Genomic DNA, 18,370 nt, shown 5'->3' on the forward strand with positions numbered 1-18,370 from the left:
TCCATGGTCACAAAAGACAAGGAAAGACTGAGAAACAGATTAAAGAAGAGTAAAGCAGAGTTTGACTTTTTTTTTTTTTTATTATTTGAAAGGCAGAATAGAGTTTGGCACTGTGGTGCACAAGGTTAAGCCACTGCCTGCAGTGCCAGCATCTCACATGGGTACCGGTTCAAGCCTGGCTGCTCCACTTTCAACCCAGCTCCCTGCTAATGGCCTGAGAAAGCAGCAGAAGATGGCCCAAATATTTGGGCCCCTGCACACACATGGGAAGCCTGGAAGAAGCTCCTGGCTCCTGGCTTTGGCCTGGCTCAGCCCTGGCCATTGAGGCAATCTGGGGAGTGAACCAGCAGGTGGAAGATCTCTCTCAAATTTGTCTTTGAAGATCTTTCCTTTTTTTTTTTTTTTTAAGATTTGCCTATTTGTTTGAAAGAGTTGCAGAGAGAGAGAGAGCAAGAGAGAGAGAGCTTCCATGTGCTGATTCACTCCCTAGATGGCTGCAATGGCCAGAAATGTGCCGATCCAAAGCCAGGAGCCAAGACCTTCTTCTGGGTCTCCCACGTGGGTGCAGGGGTCTGAGAACATGGACCATCTTCCACTGCTTTCCCAGGCCAAAGTAGAGAGCTGGATTGGAAGTAGAGCAGTCAGAACTCGAACCGCTGCCCATATGGGATACTGGCACTGGCACTGCAGGCCGTGGCTTTACCTGCTAGGCCACAGCGCTGGTCCTGGAAGATCTCTCTCTCTCTCTCTCTCTCCTCTCTATCTCTGCTTTTCAAATAAACAAATCTTAGGAAAAAAAAAAGGAATGCCAGAGTGAGTGCTGTCTAGACAGAGAACCCAAAGCCTGTAGGATTGGCAGGTGTGTGAGTTGTGGGGGTATTTTGTTATGGAAACCCAAGCAGATGAATTTGCCTCTGTTCAATTAAAGATTTTGCTGGTTATAGATTTAACTTTGGAGATATCATTCCATTGTCTTCTATTTTTTTAAAAGATTTAATTTACTTATTTGAAAGACAGAGTTACAGAGAGAGGTAGAAACAGAGAGAGAGGTCTTCCATACACTGGTTCACTCTCCAGATGGCCGCAATAGCCAGAGCTGTGCTGATCCGAAGCCAGGAGCCTCCTCTGGTCTCCCATGCGGGTACAGGGGCCCAAGGACTTGGGCCATCTTCTACTGCTTTCCCAGGCCACAGCAGAGAGCTGGATTGGAAGAGGAGCAGCTGGGAAGAGAACTGGCACCCATATGGGATGCCGGCACTTCAGGCCAGGGTGTTAACCTGCTGTGCCACAGCGCCGGCCCTAGCTTCTGACTGTATTTTTGCTGTTTGAGATGTCAGCCGTCAGTCTGACATCTAGGGCAGAATTTGACTTTTTTCTTCATCTGTTTTTAAGGATCTTTTCTTACTGAGATGTTTAGTTGACAATCTGTTTTTTTCTTTTCTTCTCCTTCTCCTTCTCCTTCTCCTTCTTCTTCTTCTGGCAGAGTTAGACAAAGAGAGAAAGAGAGAGAGAAAGGTCTTTCTTTTCCGCTGGTTCACCCCCTAAATGGCCGCTATGGCCGGCGCACTGCACTGATCCGAAGCCAGGAACCAGGTGCTTCTCCTGGTCTCCCATGGGGTGCAGGGCCCAAGCACTTGGGCCATCCTCCACTGCACTCCCGGGCCACAGCAGAGAGCTGGCCTGGAAGAGGGGCAACCGGGACAGAATCCAGCGCCCTAACTGCGACTAGAACCTGGTGTGCCAGCGCCGCAGGCGGAGGATTAGCCTATTGAGCCACAGTGCCGGGGCCTAAAAACCACTGTTTTTTTTTTTTTTTATTTTTGACAGGCAGAGTGGACAGTGAGAGAGAGAGACAGAGAGAAAGGTCTTCCTTTGCCGTTGGTTCACCCTCCAATGGCCGCCGCTGCAGCCGGCGCACCGCGCTGATCCGATGGCAGGAGCCAGGATCCAGGTGCTTTTCCTGGTCTCCCATGGGGTGCAGGGCCCAAGCACCTGGGCCATCCTCCACTGCACTCCCTGGCCATAGCAGAGAGCTGGCCTGGAAGACAGGCAACCGGGACAGAATCCGGCGCCCTGACCGGGACTAGAACCCGGTGTGCCGGCGCCGCAAGGTGGAGGATTAGCCTATTGAGCCACGGCGCCGGCCCCACTATTTTTTTTTTATTAAGTAAACATACTTCATATTTTTTCTAGTTGTCCCCATATCTCACATTTTTGTAGTTTTGATTTTGCTGATTTTTTTTGTATTGCATCTAAGTCTTGTTGTCTTGCTTCTGGTATGTTTCACAATTTTTGAATGCAAGCAGTTTTTAAGATTTATGTATGTGTGCATGTATTTATTCATTTGAAAGACAGACTGACAGAGAGCTCTATCTTCCATCTGCTGGTTCACTCTCCAAATGGCTATAACAGCTGGGCTGGCCCAGTCAGAAGCCAGGAGTCCAGGACTCCATTTGGGTGTCCCATGTGGGTAGCACGGGCTTAACGACTTGGACCACCCTCTGCTGCTTTCCCAGGTGCATTAGCAGGAAACTGGATCAGAAGCAGAGCAGCTGGGACTCAAACTGGTGCTCAGAAATGGGATGCTGGTGACTCAAGCAGCAACTTAATCCCTGCTGCTCTTTTGCCTTCTTATCTGTAGAAAAATTCTTAGAGATTTGAGGGAATGTTATGTTTCCCCAGAAAGCACACAGGTTTGGTTCTGCCAGGTGCCTGGGAGTAACATGAGTCTAGGACCGCTTACTTTTACTTTAAATGAAAGACTTTCTGAGACATCCAAGTGGTGTCCATTGATGGTGAAAGCCGGCTATGGCTGTGAAGATTTGGTACACTGCCTTCTTCTGCAGAAACGGTCTTCTCTGTGCTCCCCTGGGTCAGGGTAGAGATTCCTAATCACCCTGGATGTGAGGACTATGCAGCCCTCGGTGACGCCAGCTTGCTCGGGGCTTTCCTATTAGACTTACCACCCTGGGTAAACCTTTGGGTTCTGTTTTCTTTCATTTGCTATAAAACAGATGTTAAAGAATGAAACACAAACCAACCCATGTAATAAAGTTGCAAAAAACTGAATACACACACAATTGAGCACAGTGAAACGGGGGAAAGAAGAGCAGTATGGATCGTGCCAATGTAAATATCCTAGTTGTGGCGTAACAAGTGGAGCTGCCGCCTGTGATGCCAGCACCCCACGAGGCACCAGTTCGTGTCCCAGCTGCTCCACTTCCAATCCTGCTCCCTGCTGGTGGCCCGGGAAGGATGGCAGAGGATGGCCCAGGCGCTTGGGTCCCTGCCACCGACATGGGAAACTCAGATGAAACTCTTGGCTCCTGGCTTCAGCTTGGTTCAGCCCTGGCCATTGCAGCCACTTGGGGAGTGAATCAGCAGAGGGAAGATTTCTGTCTCTCTCTCCCCGTCTCTTTCTGTAACTCTGATACATAACTCAAATACATGCATGAATCTTTTTTTTTTTAATCCCAGTTGTGATGTTTTCTATAGGTCTGTGAGGTTTTCACAGTAAAAGATAGCAGGGCTCTCTGGATATTATTCCTTACATCTGCCTAATCTACAACTCAACCAATAAAAATTCCCCTCCCAAACCCACAGTTTATGTAAAATTACATTCATATCTGACCAAAATGTTAACAAGTAATCTCCTTCCTCTGAATCACAAAGTTCAAGGTCTCAGCATTGCTGTGGTCCTCGCCACAGTCCCCCCAGGCCCTCGGTCAGCACAGCAGCGGAACCCTCAGAAGCGCTCAGCTGGGGCAGATGAAGGAGAGGAGCAAGTCCACCTCATTGCGCACAATGAGTCTCCCTGGGTGGATGCTGTCCGGCAGGGCCAGGCTGGAGGTCATTTCCCAGGCATCCACAAAGGCCACCCGGAGGCCAGCAAAGGCAGCTCGGAGCAGCCGGTTCACCTGCAGGGTGAGCCAGTCGCTGCCGTACACGGACTTGTAGCCGGTGTTGGCCAGTTTGATGACCACAAGCGTGCGGGGCTCCCGGGCCAGCAGGGCCGTCACAGCTGCCCGGATGCCTGCCAGTCGTCGCATGAAGATGGACGGAGGGAAGGTGGTGAAGTGAGCTCCCAGACCCAGCACCACCACGGTGTGGGGACCCCCTGCCAGGCCCCCCAGCTCATGGGCCACAGAGTGCAGGGAGGCCACTGGTGTGCGGAGGGAGCGCAGGGGCCAGCTGTGGGCCCGCCAGTGCAGCACGATGCCCCGGGTGGTGTCCACGGCCATAAGGGGCCCCACCTGATAGGTGACGTGCAGATCCACGGGCTTGAGGGCTGTCGGGAGGATGAGAGAGAGGGATAAGGGGTTAATAAAGGGCTGTGTGCTATTCTCTTGAACCAGTAAAATTCCAGGGCGTTGCTGAGGCATAGCGGGTAAAGCCACCACCTGCCGTGCTGGCATTCCATATGGGCACCTGTTCAGGTCCTGGCTGCCCATTTCTGTCCAGCTCCCTGATAGTGGCCTGGGTAGGCATGGAAAATGGCCCAAAGGTTTGCACTGCTGCAGCTGCATAGGAGACCCGGAAGAAACTCCTGGCTTCCTGGCTTCAGCCTGGCCTAGCCCTGGCCATTGCAACCATCTGGGGAGTGAACCAGCAGATGGAAGACCTCGCTCTCTCGCTCTCTAACTCTGACTTTCAAATAAATAATCTTTTTTTTTTTTAAAGGAAAATTCCAGTCCCTGCTTGTTTCCAGGATACAAGCATTGTGCCGATAACTCATGCTTCTCTCCTCAGTGTTCAAAGTTGCCAAAGATCTCACTGTTATCCACCCAGGCTCCTTTAGACTTAGTCTTAGCTCTGTAGTGCTGATGCCCCTCTGCTGGTCGATCACTCCCCCAAACCACTGTCTTGTCTTCTCTCTGTAACCTTACATTATCCCATTGTTTTCCTACTGTTCTGGTCATTCTTTGCTTAGTCGTTTGCTTCATATTTCCCTTGCACTTTGCAGATGAAGGCATTCACTACATTTCTGTCGGTGGCGCCCACTTTTCTCCATCAACTGCCTCGTGGGAAAATTCACTCACTTCCAGCTTTTCAGAGGTTTCCTAAGAGCTGGGGCTTCCTGACCTTTGACTGCACGCTCCACAAGCCCAGCTGCTTTTTCTCTCTAATGTTTCTCCAATGCCTTAAACGTGATATGTGGGAAGTGAATCTACAGTTTCTGCATAAATCTTGCTCACTACTTCCCGAACCTCCTCCACCACCCAGACCAGTCAGCTCCTCCTTGAATGGCTTTCAGTGTTTTCTCCTTTTTTCTCAGTTCTCCAAGGCATATCTGGTGCTGCTCTGTGTCTGAATCTAAATTCAGATCACTCAACAAGTCCTATTCCTTCTTCATTTTTAAGATTTTCTACTTCCAACTCTTGCATTCAACTTTTAAAAAAATGTTTATTTATTTGATAAGGAGAGGGAGAGAGAGAGAGAGAATGAGAATCTTGCATCTGTTGGTTTACTCCCCAGTGGGCATAACAGCTGGGTCTAGACTATTGCTTTGAACTCCATCCAGGTCTCCTGTGTGGGTACAGGAGCCTAAGCACTTGGGCCATCTCCTGTTGCTTTCCCAGGTGGATTATCAGGCAGATGGATTGGAAATGCAGCAGCCAGAACTTGAACTGGCACTCATATGGGATGCCAGCCTCACAGGTGGTGGCCCAACCCTCTATGCTACTATGTGAACCCCTTGCATCCAATTTTTAATTTAGGCTTGTAGTACTATTGGCTGCATTCATCTAGCAATATTCCACAAGTACAGATTGAGGTATCTTCTCTCTCACAGGCACTGTTCTGTTCTGGATACTTTTATATAAAATGGTTAAAAAGAGACATAAATCCTTCTGCTTATGTAACACACACACACACACACACACACACAAAGGAGAGGGGAGGCATTTCCTAATGTTAAAGGAATATTGGAAATTTTGAGGATCTGAAAGGTTTGTGTTCTTGAAGCACAAGGAATGATATGAGATGAAGTTAGAGATAGAGTCAGACCATGCAGTTAATGATTTTGATTTTGGGGTTCACTGAACGAATTATATGATTCTATTTCCACTTTAATTTTATTTATTTATTTGGAAGGCAGAGTGACAGAGGTGGGGAGAGAGAGAGAGAGAGAGAGAGAGAGAGAGAGAGATTTTCTATCTGCTGGTTCACTACACAAATGCTTACAATAGCCAAGTTAAAGCCAGGAGCCCAGAACTCCATTCAGGTCTCCCACATGGGTGGCAAAGACTCCATACTTGAGCTATCACTTGCTGCCTCCTGGGGTGTGCATGAGTAGGAAGCTGAATTAGAAGTGGAACCAGAACTCAAACCAGGGCACTCCTATACAGGATGTGGGCGTTCCAAGCAGCAGTAGCTTAACTGTTGAGCTGCAACACCTGCTTGCTCCTTTGCAAAAAATGGGTAGAAGCAGAGACATCAAGAAGTGAAAAGGGGAGCCCAGTTTGAAGGACTTTGCTGTAGGCTTAGCAATGGCCAAGAACAGAAAGAAGTAGAGATAGAGGGAGGGGGTAGGTTCCAGATGTTTCCATTATAGAGTAGATAGTATAGATAATTAATTGAATGCTGGTATCAGAGACCAGGAGCTGTGCTTGATTTCTAATTTAAGAAGTAATGAAATAATAGCACTTACTGTGTTTCAGGAAATCTGGATTATATTTTAGTTATGAGGGAGGGGTAGGGTGATCCAGAGGTTAGTACTATATTAAATGTTTTAAAAGATTTATTTAAAATGCAGAGTGACAGAAAGAAGGGGAGACAGAAAGAGAGATCTCCTATCTGCTGGTTCACTTCCCAAACAGCTGCTTCAATGGCTGGAGCTGGTCCAGGTTGAAGCCAGAAGCCCAGAACTCCACGTTGGTCTTCCACATGTGTGGTAAGAGCCCAAGTACCTGGGCCATCTTCTGCTGCCTTCCCAGATGCATTAGCAGGGAGCTGGATTGGAAACAGAGCAGCTGAGACTTGAACTAGCGCTCTGATATGGGATGCTGGTGTTGCAGGCAGCAGCTTAACCTGCTGTGCCACAACACTGCCCAGTACTAACTTTTAAAATAGTTGAGAGACATCTACATGGAGATATCAGGGTTGCAGCTGGAGTTCATAAAAGAGGTCTGGGCCAGAAAGATCAATTTGGGATTTATTATAATTATGGATGTTGCCATAGCCATAGGAATGGGCAAGGTCACAACAAGGGGTAAGAGAGCTCCAAGTAGAACTACAAAGATCTTCATTATTGAGAAGCTAGGTACAAGAGGAGAAGACTGAGAAAATAAAAACCAGAAACATAAGAGAAAAACAGGTAGAAATGATGACATGGACATCAATAGACTTAAGATGTTTGTCCTATAATCAGTTTAATGTTTCACCTATTCAACTGAGATAAAAAATCCAAACAATAGTCCTTTGAGATGAGAAGGAAACAGACCCTCTCATTCACTGTTGTTGAATGTGTAAAAAGGGGAATTGAGCAATGTTAAACAAATTTATATGTGCATTTACAATCTGACACATTCAACTCCTGGAAGTCTGTCTACCCAACACCTGGACAAATATGACATATCTGGACAAACTAATTCACAGTGGCATTGCTTGTACAGAAAAGATCTGAATAGGACCGAGTATCCTGTGATAAGACACATCTGTGCAATGAATATTGGACAGCCAATTAAAAAAGCTGTACTAAGACTCAACAGTATTCTGCCTACAATTAACTTAAGCCTTCGGCACACGCACAGACTGAAAGTTAAGGGGTGGAAATCGATGTACCATGGAAACGATAGCCAAAAGAGAGCATACGTGGCTATACTTATAACAGACAAAAGAGACTTTCAGTCAAAATCTACACCAAATGACAAAAGAGGTCATTATAGATGATAAAGGAGTCAATTCATCAAGAGAACATAATGGGCCGGCGCCGCAGCTCACTAGGCTAATCCTCCACCTGCAGCGCTGGCACCCCAGGTTCTAGTCCCGGTTGGGGCGCCAGATTCTGTCCCGGTTGCTCCTCTCCCAGTCCAGCTCTCTACTGTGGCTCTGGAAGGCAGTGGAGGACGGCCCAGGTTCTTGGGCCCTGCACCTGCATAGGAGACCAGGAGGAAGCACCTGGCTCTTGGCTTTGGATTGGCACAGCACGCTGGCCGCACCGGCCATTGCAGGGTGAACCAACAGAAAAGGAAGACCTTTCTCTCTCTCTCTCTCTCACTGTCCACTCTGCCTGTCAAAAAAAAAAAAAAAAAGAATATAACAATTATAAATATAAATGCGCCTAATACTGGGGCACCTGAAATTAACAAATTTCAAATTAACAAAACTGAAAGAAGAGATGGCAGTATAGTGATAGTTTCAACAATGGATAAGTCATCCAGACAGAAATTCAATAAGAACAGTGGATTTGAATAATACGCTATACCAAATGCCCTAACAGACATATCCAGGATATCCAACCCAACTGAAGAAAAATACACATTTGTTTTTCTCTTCCACACAGGAGCATTCTTCAAGACAAATCATAAATTGGCTCACAAAACAAGTCTAGACAAAGTTAAAGAGACTAAAATCAGATCAAGTATCTTTTCTGAATACAGTGATGTGAAACTAGAAATCGATAATGGAAGGAATTTGGGCAAATTCCTAAGTATGTGGAAAATTTTTGGGGGGCTGGCATTGTGGCACAGTGGATTGGGCTGCCACCTGCAACCTCAGCAACCCTTATTGGAGCACCTATTGAAGTCCTGGCTGCCCCACTTCTCATCCAGCTCCATATTGGTCTTCCTGGGAGGGCAGGAGAGGATGACCCAAGTACTTGGGCCCCTGCTGACCATGTGGGAGACCTGGATGGATTTACTGGCTCCTTGTTTAGACTTAGCCCAGCCCTGGCCATTGCGGCCATTTGGGGTGTTAACCAGCAGAGGGAAGACATCTGTGTGTGTGTGTGTGTGTGTATGATGTGTGTGTCCCTCTCTCTCTAACTCTGCTTTTCAAATAGATAAAATAAATCTTTAAAAATGATACCACAGAAATACAAAGGATCATAAGAGACTACAATGAACAATTATATACCAACAACTGGGTAACCTAAAAGAAATGGATAAATTCCTAGAAACATACAACCTATCAAGATTGGATCATGAGCAAATAGAAAATATGAACAGATTGGGGACAGCAATGTGGCGCAGCGGGTTAACACCCTGGCCTGAAGCACCAGCATCCCATATGGGCACCGGTTCTAGTCCCGGCTGCTCCACTTCCCATCCAGCTCTCTGCTATGGCCTAGGAAAGCAGTAGAAGATGGCCCAAGTCCTTGGGCCCCTGCACCCACTTAGGAAACTCAGAAGAAGCTCCTGGCTCCTGGCTTTGAATCAGCGCAGCTCCAGCTGTTGCAGCCATCTGGGGAGTGAACCAGTGGATGGAAGACCTCTCTCTGTGTCTCTACCTCTCTCTGTAACTCTGTCTTTCAAATAAATAAAATAAATCTAAAAAAAAAATATGAACAGATAATAATGAGTTAGGAGAGCAAATCAGTAATACAAAACCTTCCAACAATGGAAAATTCAGGACCAAATGACTTTTTTTAAAAAAATATTTATTTATTTATTTATTTGAAAGTCAGAGTTACACAGAAGAGAGGAGAGGCAGAGAGAAAGAGAGGTCTTCTAACTGCTGGTTCACTCCCTAGATGGCTGCAACAGCTGGAGCTGTGCCAGGAGCTTCTTCCTGGTCTCCCATGTGGGGACAGGGGCTCAAGGACTTGGGCCATCTTCTACTGCTTTCCCAGGCCATAGCATAGAGCTGCATCTTCCTTGGCAGGAAGAACAAAGCTAGAGGCATCACTTCCTGATGCCAAAATAGCAAGTTATCTGAGAAAGAAATTAAGAGAATGATCTCATTTACAATAATATCAAAAAGAATAAAATTAGGAATAAATGTAACCAAATAAATGAAAGTCTGTGTACTGAAAATTTGAAACATTGATGAAAGAAAATATATAAGGCACAAATGAAGAGATAGCCCATGTCTGTGGCTTGGAAGAATGAGTATTGTAAAAATGTCCATACTACTCAAAGAAACCTATAGATTCAATGCAATCGCTATCAAAATTCCAATGACATTTTCACAGAAGTAGGAAAACAATCATAAAATTCATATGGAACCATGAAAGGTTTGGAACAACCAAAGCCATCTTGGCAGGAAGAACGAAGCTAGAGGCATCACTTCCTGATGCCAAAATATATTACAAAGATGTAGTAATCCAAACAATATGATATTGGAACAAAAATAGACACATAGACCAAAAATAAAGAGTCTCAAAATAAACCCAAGCATTTGTGGTCAACTAATTTTTGACAAGAACATTAATTGTACACAATGGGGAAAGGAGTCTCTTCAATAAATGGTGTTGGGGTGTGGGATGCTGTGGCACAGTAGGTTAAGCTGCCATCTGCAACCCATATGGGCACCTATTTGAGTCCTGGCTGCTCCATTTTTGATCCAGCTCCCTGCTAACGTGCCTGGGAAAGCAGTGGAATGCCTGCACCCATGTGAGCAACCCAGAAGAAGCTTCTGTCTCCTGACTTCACCCTGGCCTAACCCCAGCCATTGTGGCTATTTGAGGAGTGAACCAGCAGATGGAAGATCAATATTTCTCTCTTTCTCTCTCTCTCTGCCTCTCTGTAAATCTGCCTTTCACACAGTGCCACCACGATACCACACAGTTTACTTTCTGGTACCAAGGGGGAGAATCATAACTGCACCATGTTGGTGCTAGGGACCAGATTGCCATTCCCTGAACCAGTCAGTCTCATCACCACTGATGGTAAATGGTCAAATATGATGCGCCTCCCAAACAGCCTGAAAACAGAGTGTACACAAAGACTGAAGTTGAATATCTCCAAATTCCAGTACAGCAACCACAAGAAATCAAGGACAAACTAAATGTCACCATAATGAAGCAACTGGGCAACTCCAGAAGGTGGAGCATTGGGAAGAACAGTTGGCTCTGATTCTTCCATAAACAAGAATCAAGATAAGAAGCGCAGGCAATCAGATCCTGGAATGGGTCATGGCTTTAGCAAACAATTCCAACCTTGAATAGACCCAGAGGAGCTGGAAATTTCTTTCCACACAGAAATCTGCACACAGATGTTTATAGGACCTTTGTTCATAATTGTCAAAACTTGGGAGCAATGTCCTTCAGTAAGCTAATAGATAAACAGAGCAAAGCATCCAGAGTTTGGATTATTCAAGGCTAAGAAGAATTGAGCCATCAAGTTACAGAGGGAACTTAAGTGTATATTACTTACATAAACCAATGGGAGAAGATGTGTACTGTACAACACCAATTATATGACACTCTGGAAAAGGCGAAAAACTCTGGAGACAATAAGATCTGTGTTTTTCAGGGTTTTGGGTGCTGGAGAGGAAGGGATGAACAGGCAGAGCACAAAATATGTTTAGGGCAGTGAAAACCCTATGGATGATGCTGTTCTGGTGGATACTTGTAGTTATTCAGTTGTTTAAACCCACAGAGAATACAACACCAAAAGCAAAACTTAATGCAGACCATGGACTTTGCGTGATCGTGATGAGTGACAATGATGTGCCAAGGTGGGTTCATCAATGGTAACAAATTGTATCAGTCAGATTTGTGTTGCTTTAAGGAGCATCTTGGGGGGAGGAAAAGGTTGATTTTGGCTTACGGTTTAAAAGTTCACAGTTCAAGATCAGAAGGGCTCATTAGTCTGGCATCTGGTGGAGGCTGGCAATGGCGGAGCCGGTGCAGAGGAATGATCACCTGGTGATTTGGCAGCAGAGAGAGACACAGGAGGCATGCCTGGCTTGTGTAACCAACCCTTTCATGAGAACTGCCTTCTGAGAACAAGCCCCTGATGACCCCAAATCCTCTCACCAAGCCCCCACCCCCAGATGCCATCATTAGCTCAAGTCTCCACCCTGAATCCATCAACCATGAGCATGAGATGTTGGAGTTTAAATATCTGCATGAGTTTAATTCATAACACAAACGTACCACTCTGGTGGAGATGTTAAAAATGGGGGGCCTCTGTGTGTGTGTGTGTGCGTGTGTGCGCGCGGCAGGGTAGGTGGAGGATATATAAGAGATCTCTGTATCTTCTTCTCAAATCATGCTGTGAATTTAAAATTGTGATAAAAAATAAAGTTTTAGGTGACCAGCATTGTGGTGCAGTGGGTCAAGTCACCAGTTGTAATGCCAGCGTCCGTATCAGAGCACCAGTTTGAGTACTGGCTGCTTTGCTGCTGGTCCAGCTCCCCGCTACTGTGCCTGGGAAAGCAGCAGAGGATGGCCCAAGTACCTGGACCCCTGCCACTCATGTGGGAGACCTGGATAGATTTTCTGCCTCCTGGCTTTGGCCTATCCCAGTCCCAGCCATTGCAGTTGTTTTCAGAGTAAACAAGTGGATGGAAGAATTCTCTATCTCTCTCTTTTTGTCTTTCAAATAGGTAAATCTTAAAATGAAGTTTAGGCCGGTGCTGTGGCTCACTAGGCTAATCCTCTGCCTGCAGCACCAGCACACCGGGTTCTAGTCCTGGTCGGGGCACTGGATTCTGTCCCGGTTGCCCCTCTTCCAGGCCAGCTCTCTGCTGTGGCCAGGGAGTACAGTGGAGAATGGCCCAAGTGCTTGGGCCCTGCACCCCATGGGAGACCAGGAGAAGCACCTGGCTCCCGCTTTTGGATCAGCGCGGTGCGGCCATTGGAGGGTGAACCAATGGCAAAGGAAGACCTTTCTCTCTGTCTCTCTCACTGTCCACTCTGCCTGTCAAAAAATAAATAAATAAAATAAACAAAAAATTAAAAAATGAAGTTTAGAAAACCCAATTTTATGGACTTTTAAGGAATAAGTCAGGAAGTTTGACTTAATGGAATAGCAGATTTAAGCAAATATTCAGGCTGAAAAGGAAGGGCACAAATGCTCTGATCACAGATTGGTGATGGGGAAACAGAGACGCTGCTTGCTCTGATTTGATCAGTGCACACTGTGTACTCATACCTGTGCTGTATGCCAAATTGCAACCTGGAGGCACATGCCATTATTGCATATAATGACATAGATTTCTAAACGTATTTTTCGATTATTCATTTTGTTAGATGTGGTAATCTTATTTGGGTTATGTATAAAAATATTGTGAGTTTTATACATTGTGTTTCTTGATTCCATTAACTTTTTGAAGGCCCCTGGTAGGTCATAACTTGTCAAATTCTTATTTTAAATACATAACATTCATTTTATAAAGAGAGGGAGAGAGAGAAAGAAATCTGTCTATTGGTTCACACACACACCCCCAACTGCCTATAACAGCTGTAGCTGGGCTGGAACCCAGAACTCAAACTGATCTCCTAGATAAGTGGCGAGGACCCAAGTACTTGAACCATCACCTAATGCCGCAGGGTGCATGTTGGCAGGAAGCTGGATTGGAGATGGAGTGGGGACTTGAACTCAGGCACTCTGCTAAGGGATGTGTGCACTCCCAGGAAGGGAACCTTGGATGATACTGACCATGGTGATGATACAGTGAGTTTCCAAGCTTTTTAGGAATCCAAGAAAGTATCTGAGCTTCACATCCAAAATTGGAAATAATACTAGGGAGCCTTTCCTCCAGTATGTGGTAAGCAAATGCTACAGTTCGCTTGTTGATGATTTTATGACCGAGTTTATAGAGATTATGGTCACTGAACAAGGGCCCAATCTGATGGGCAACCTGGCTGGTATTTCTACTCTACCTTCCTACTCCCCAAACATCTCTGACACTTTTGCCATCATCTCTGTACTAAGTACCGACTGCCTGGGACATAATTTTACTTGAAATAACTGCTAAAGCTGCTAAGTGTTTGTTTTGTGGGAAGTTACTTCTAAGTTCCACGATCGTTTTGTTTTCCATTAATCTTGACTATGTAGGAAAATCAGAGATTTGGAATTGGATGGATTGACTTTTGGAGAAACTAAGGAAAGCACAGAGATCTGGCAGAAATCACTCAGCTTTAGGTGCTAAGAGAACTACCTTTGCTTTCAAGATACTGGTTAAGCCCAGCAGCGAGTCAAACACACACACACACACGCACACACACACACACAAACCAGGAAATTGAGGTGGGGTGGGGTGGAATTTTATGTCCTTTACATTTTAACTTTACTGAAGAGGCTAACTGGAGATTTTATTTAGACACTAAATGGGGAAAGGTTTTGGCACTTACTACATAATTTCTGGTTAACTAGACCAGGAAAGCAGCTCTTGACGATACTTAACACCCTCCCAGCTCTGGTGCCTTTCTCTTTCGCCCACTGGAAGGCACAGCATCCTGCCCACCTCGCCCCAGCTTAGGAGTTTTGCTCTTCAGAGCCTTCCCCTTCCACTTCTTCCTTCCTGAGTCCACAGGTAGCCTACCCCTTCCGTCATGGGCACTCACAGGGCACGGTGTCACGCAGATACTCCCACCACTGCCGAAGCGTGGAGTCCCCCATCATGTGGACGATGTGGCCTGCCAGGCAGCCCCGGATGCTGTCCTCAGTGGAAAAGGAGCGACCGGAGCAGGCCAGTGAGTGCCACACATCTCGGTAGTAGAAGCCAGAGGGCCTTGGGGCTGGGAGCCCTGGGTGGCATGGGGGCCGCGGGGACAGGGCTACAAGAAGGAGAAATCATAAAGAAAACTAACGTTAATATCTCACAGTGCGTTGAGCATTCCTGTATGTTCTTCACACATGCTACTTCATTTATTCTTTTACGAAACCCATGAAGCACTATTCTTAGCCCCATTTACAGCGGGGGACACTGTAATCAAGAATAGGACTGGCAGTTCCTAAAAAAAATTTAAAGTAAAGCTACCATATGATCCAGCAATTCCACTTCTGAGTCTGTAAGCCCTAAGGATCAATCAGTCTGTTGAAGGGGTATTTACATTGCCATGTTCATTGTAGCATTATTCACAGCAGCTGAGACAAGCAAACAGGTCAACATATTGAGTGTCTGTCAGTGGATGAATGGATAAGGTGACTATGGTATATATATACATGAGGTTACATTCAGTCTTTAAAAAGGAAATCCTGCTGTTTGTGATGACATGAGTGAATTTGGAGGGCATTGTACTCAGGGAAGTAAGCCAGATGGAGAAAGACAAATACTGTATGATTTCACTTATTTGTGCAATGTTCAAAAAACATGTTTCTATGTTTCTCATAGAGTCAGAAAGTGGGATGGTGGTTACCAGTGGGTGGAAGCTAGAGGAGAGAGAGAGAAAGAAATCTGTCCATTGGTTCACACACACACTCCCAACTGCCTGTAACAGCTGGAGCTGGGCTGGAACCCAGAACTCAAACTGATCTAGATGTGTGCACTAGAGGGGAACTAGAGGGGAGTGGGGAGATGTTTGTCAAAACTTACCAACTTTCAGTTATCAGTAAGTTCTGGGGATCTAAAGTTCAGCAAGATGACTGTGGTTAATGATGCAATATTGTGTACTTGAAACTTGCTAAGATAGTAGATCCTAACTGTAGTTAATGATGCTGTATTGTATACTTGAAATTTGCTGAGATCATGGGCCCTAAGTGTTCTTACCATAAGAACACTTACATGCTAATTAACTTGTTTGTGGTAATGGTTTCCCAGTGTGTATGTATCACATTGTACACTTCATATATATGCACTTATATTTATAAGCTATAGTTAAATATATCTGGGCAAATAAAAAATCAAAGATAAAGGAGGATACTCTTCCATTTGTGACAACAGAGATGAAGCTGGAGGACATTAGGTCAAGTGCAGAACAATTACTGCATGCTTCTACTTCCTCTGAGGAATATAAATAGTCACACAGACATGGCAGAAGGGAGGGTGAGAGGGAATAAGGGGCTGTGGCAACAGAGAGGTATTGGTCAAAGAGTACAAAGTTTGAGAAACATACGATGAATAAATCCTAGAGATCTACAGCACGGCATAGAGCCTGTAGTTAACAGTGTTATATTGTCTATTTATTTTGCAAAATTTATTTTCATTTTGTTTGAAGGGAAGAAAGAGAGAGCTCTTTCATCTGCTGGTTCACTCCCCAAATGCCCACAACAGCCAGGGCTGGGCCAGGCTGAAGCCAGGAGCCTGGAACCCCATCCTGGTCTCTCACATGGATGGCAGGGGCCCAAGTGCTTGAGCCACCACCTGCTGCCTGCCGGGAAGTGCATTAGTAGGAAGCTGGATCAGATGTGGAGGAGCCAGTACTGAAATCAGACACTCTGATATGGGATCAGGGCACTAAATGACCACCTTGTATTGTATATTTAAAAATTCACTAACAGGATAGACCTTTTGTTAGATGTTTTTATTACATCATCATCATCGTTGTCATAAAGAATATGGGGAGAAACTTTTGGAGGTGATGAACATGTTTATGGCATTAATTGTTTTGATGGTATCAGGAGTGTATACTTACTTCAAACACACCAGTGTATATTCATACATTTAATATATATATAGCATTTTGTATTATAACAGTCATACCTCCACAAAGTGATAAAAAAAAAAAAAGAATGATGACTGACAAGGATAGCATGTGAAACCTGTGCAGCTTCATGGTTCAGCCCACACCACTAGCCACTGTACTGTGCTGGCCTGGCAAGGAGAGACAAAACTGCCAGTCCAGGCATAAAAGTCCCACCCCTCTCCCCCCAGCCTATCCCAGCCCCACTCACCCAGACTGACATTCCCTGTGGCTGCCACAGTGATCTCAATTGGAGAAGTGCCATGCGGGAGTAGCTTGTCAGTCACTTTCCTGAAGAAACAGCGAGTCAGCACTGAAGGTTAGTAAAGCCCAGGTAAGCCTGGGTCAAGGTTGCTGGACTTGTGATTTCTACTCTGCCTAATTAAAAAAAAATTGACATGACTACAGTATAATTAGCAAATCCATAATTTGGGGCAAGGATGATCAAAAAACACAGAAGAGAAATCTTATTGGGAGGCTGGGAGAGACTTCCTGCAATGAATCTACCCTTGTGTCTCTCAGCTTACTAACAGTTAAGGTCGGAAAAGAACAACTGAGCTGGACCAGGTGATCCTCCTCTGATAAATGGACATGCACAAGCCTTCCAGGATAGACATTTTCCCACCGCACCCTGGGGCAAATCGTTTTCTGTTATATGAAAACTCAGTGGGCAGCCTCACTCTCCACATTTTAAGTGTGGACTGTGCATACTGACTTCCAAAAATACTGGAAAGAAGAAGATGGTGTAGGAATACAACTTTACCTGATGAACACCTCTTCAGCGAGGTGACAAATCATGCTAATAACATTGTACCCTTGTGATGGGACTAGAAATGGTTTTCCTTCCCAAACACTCAGCTCCAACCTAATCATAAGAAAAAATTCCAGTACAGAGGAATCCTACAGTGCAATTGACTGGTATTTCTCAACACTGTCAAGCTCATTGAGGACAAGGCAAGTCTCCCGAAGATCGATCACAAAGAGTCGTGACAACTCGGTGTCATGGGCTAACTTGAATGGGATTCTGGAAGAGCAAAAAACCACATTAGGTAGAGGTGGCTGCTCAGCCCAGCCGTTAAAGACCGCCGTTAGGATGCCTACATCCCACAGCAGAGTGCCTGGATTCAGTACTCAGCCCTGCTCCTGACCCCAGCTTCCTGCTGATGCACACCCTGAGACACAGCAGGGGATGGCTCAAGTAACTGGGTTCCTGACACCCTAACGAGAGACCTGGACTGGAGTTCCCAGCCACTGGAAATGGAACCACTGTCTGTCTTTGATTGAGGGGAGCTGGATGAAGGGTTTCCAAGACAGTGTGTACTATTTCTGTGACTTCTTGTGGGTCTCTATTTGTTTCATAATAAAACGTTAAGTTTTCAAAAAGTAATGAATACATCATTGCAGGTATCACAGAGGCATTTTTGATACTGCTGCCCTTTCCTATTCTACTCTTCATAAGGATGTAGTCCCTATCATGACTTTGGTTTTGATCTGTGTCATTTTTTAAATTTTATTTATTTGAAAGGAAGAGTTACAGAGAGGGAGAAGCAGAGGGAGAAAGAAAGAGAGAGAGAGATCTTCCATCCGGTGGTTCACTCCCCAAGTGGCCACAACAGCCAGGCCTGGGCCAAGCCAACGTCAGGAGTCAGGAGCTTCTTCCGGGTCTCCCAGGTGGGTGCAGGGGCCTATGCCCTTGGGCCATCTGCTGCCTTCCCAGACACATTAGCAGGGAGCCAGATCAGAAGTGGAGCAGCCGGGACTTGAATCAGCACTGCAGGCGATGGCTTTACCTGCTATGCCACAGCGCCGGCCCCCGGGATCTGTGTCCTTAAGAGAAGGGACAGAAGTGTTCACTGT

General features: G+C 45.7%; 1 protein-coding gene and 1 long non-coding RNA gene across 4 annotated transcripts in view; one reads left to right on the forward strand and one right to left on the reverse strand.

The window, feature by feature from the left end:
- The window catches only part of LOC138846991 (uncharacterized), a 66,631-nt gene that overhangs the window by 27,408 nt on the left and 20,853 nt on the right, over positions 1–18,370 (forward strand). The gene's annotated exons all lie outside the window — the stretch shown is intronic.
- The window catches only part of LOC100347536 (NXPE family member 3), a 46,903-nt gene continuing 30,759 nt past the window's right edge, over positions 2,227–18,370 (reverse strand). For all 3 annotated transcript variants that reach the window (XM_002721869.5, XM_070064409.1, XM_070064410.1), the window contains 3 exons: positions 16,725–16,804; positions 14,456–14,668; positions 2,227–4,288 (listed from right to left, as the gene is read on the reverse strand). In XM_002721869.5, the coding sequence (XP_002721915.3) occupies positions 3,756–4,288; positions 14,456–14,668; positions 16,725–16,804 (826 nt within the window). In that variant the 3' untranslated portion in view covers positions 2,227–3,755. The remainder of the gene's footprint in view (positions 4,289–14,455; positions 14,669–16,724; positions 16,805–18,370) is intronic.

The sequence above is a fragment of the Oryctolagus cuniculus genome, chromosome 19 (genome assembly GCF_964237555.1).
Source record: "Oryctolagus cuniculus chromosome 19, mOryCun1.1, whole genome shotgun sequence".
NCBI lineage: Eukaryota > Metazoa > Chordata > Mammalia > Lagomorpha > Leporidae > Oryctolagus > Oryctolagus cuniculus.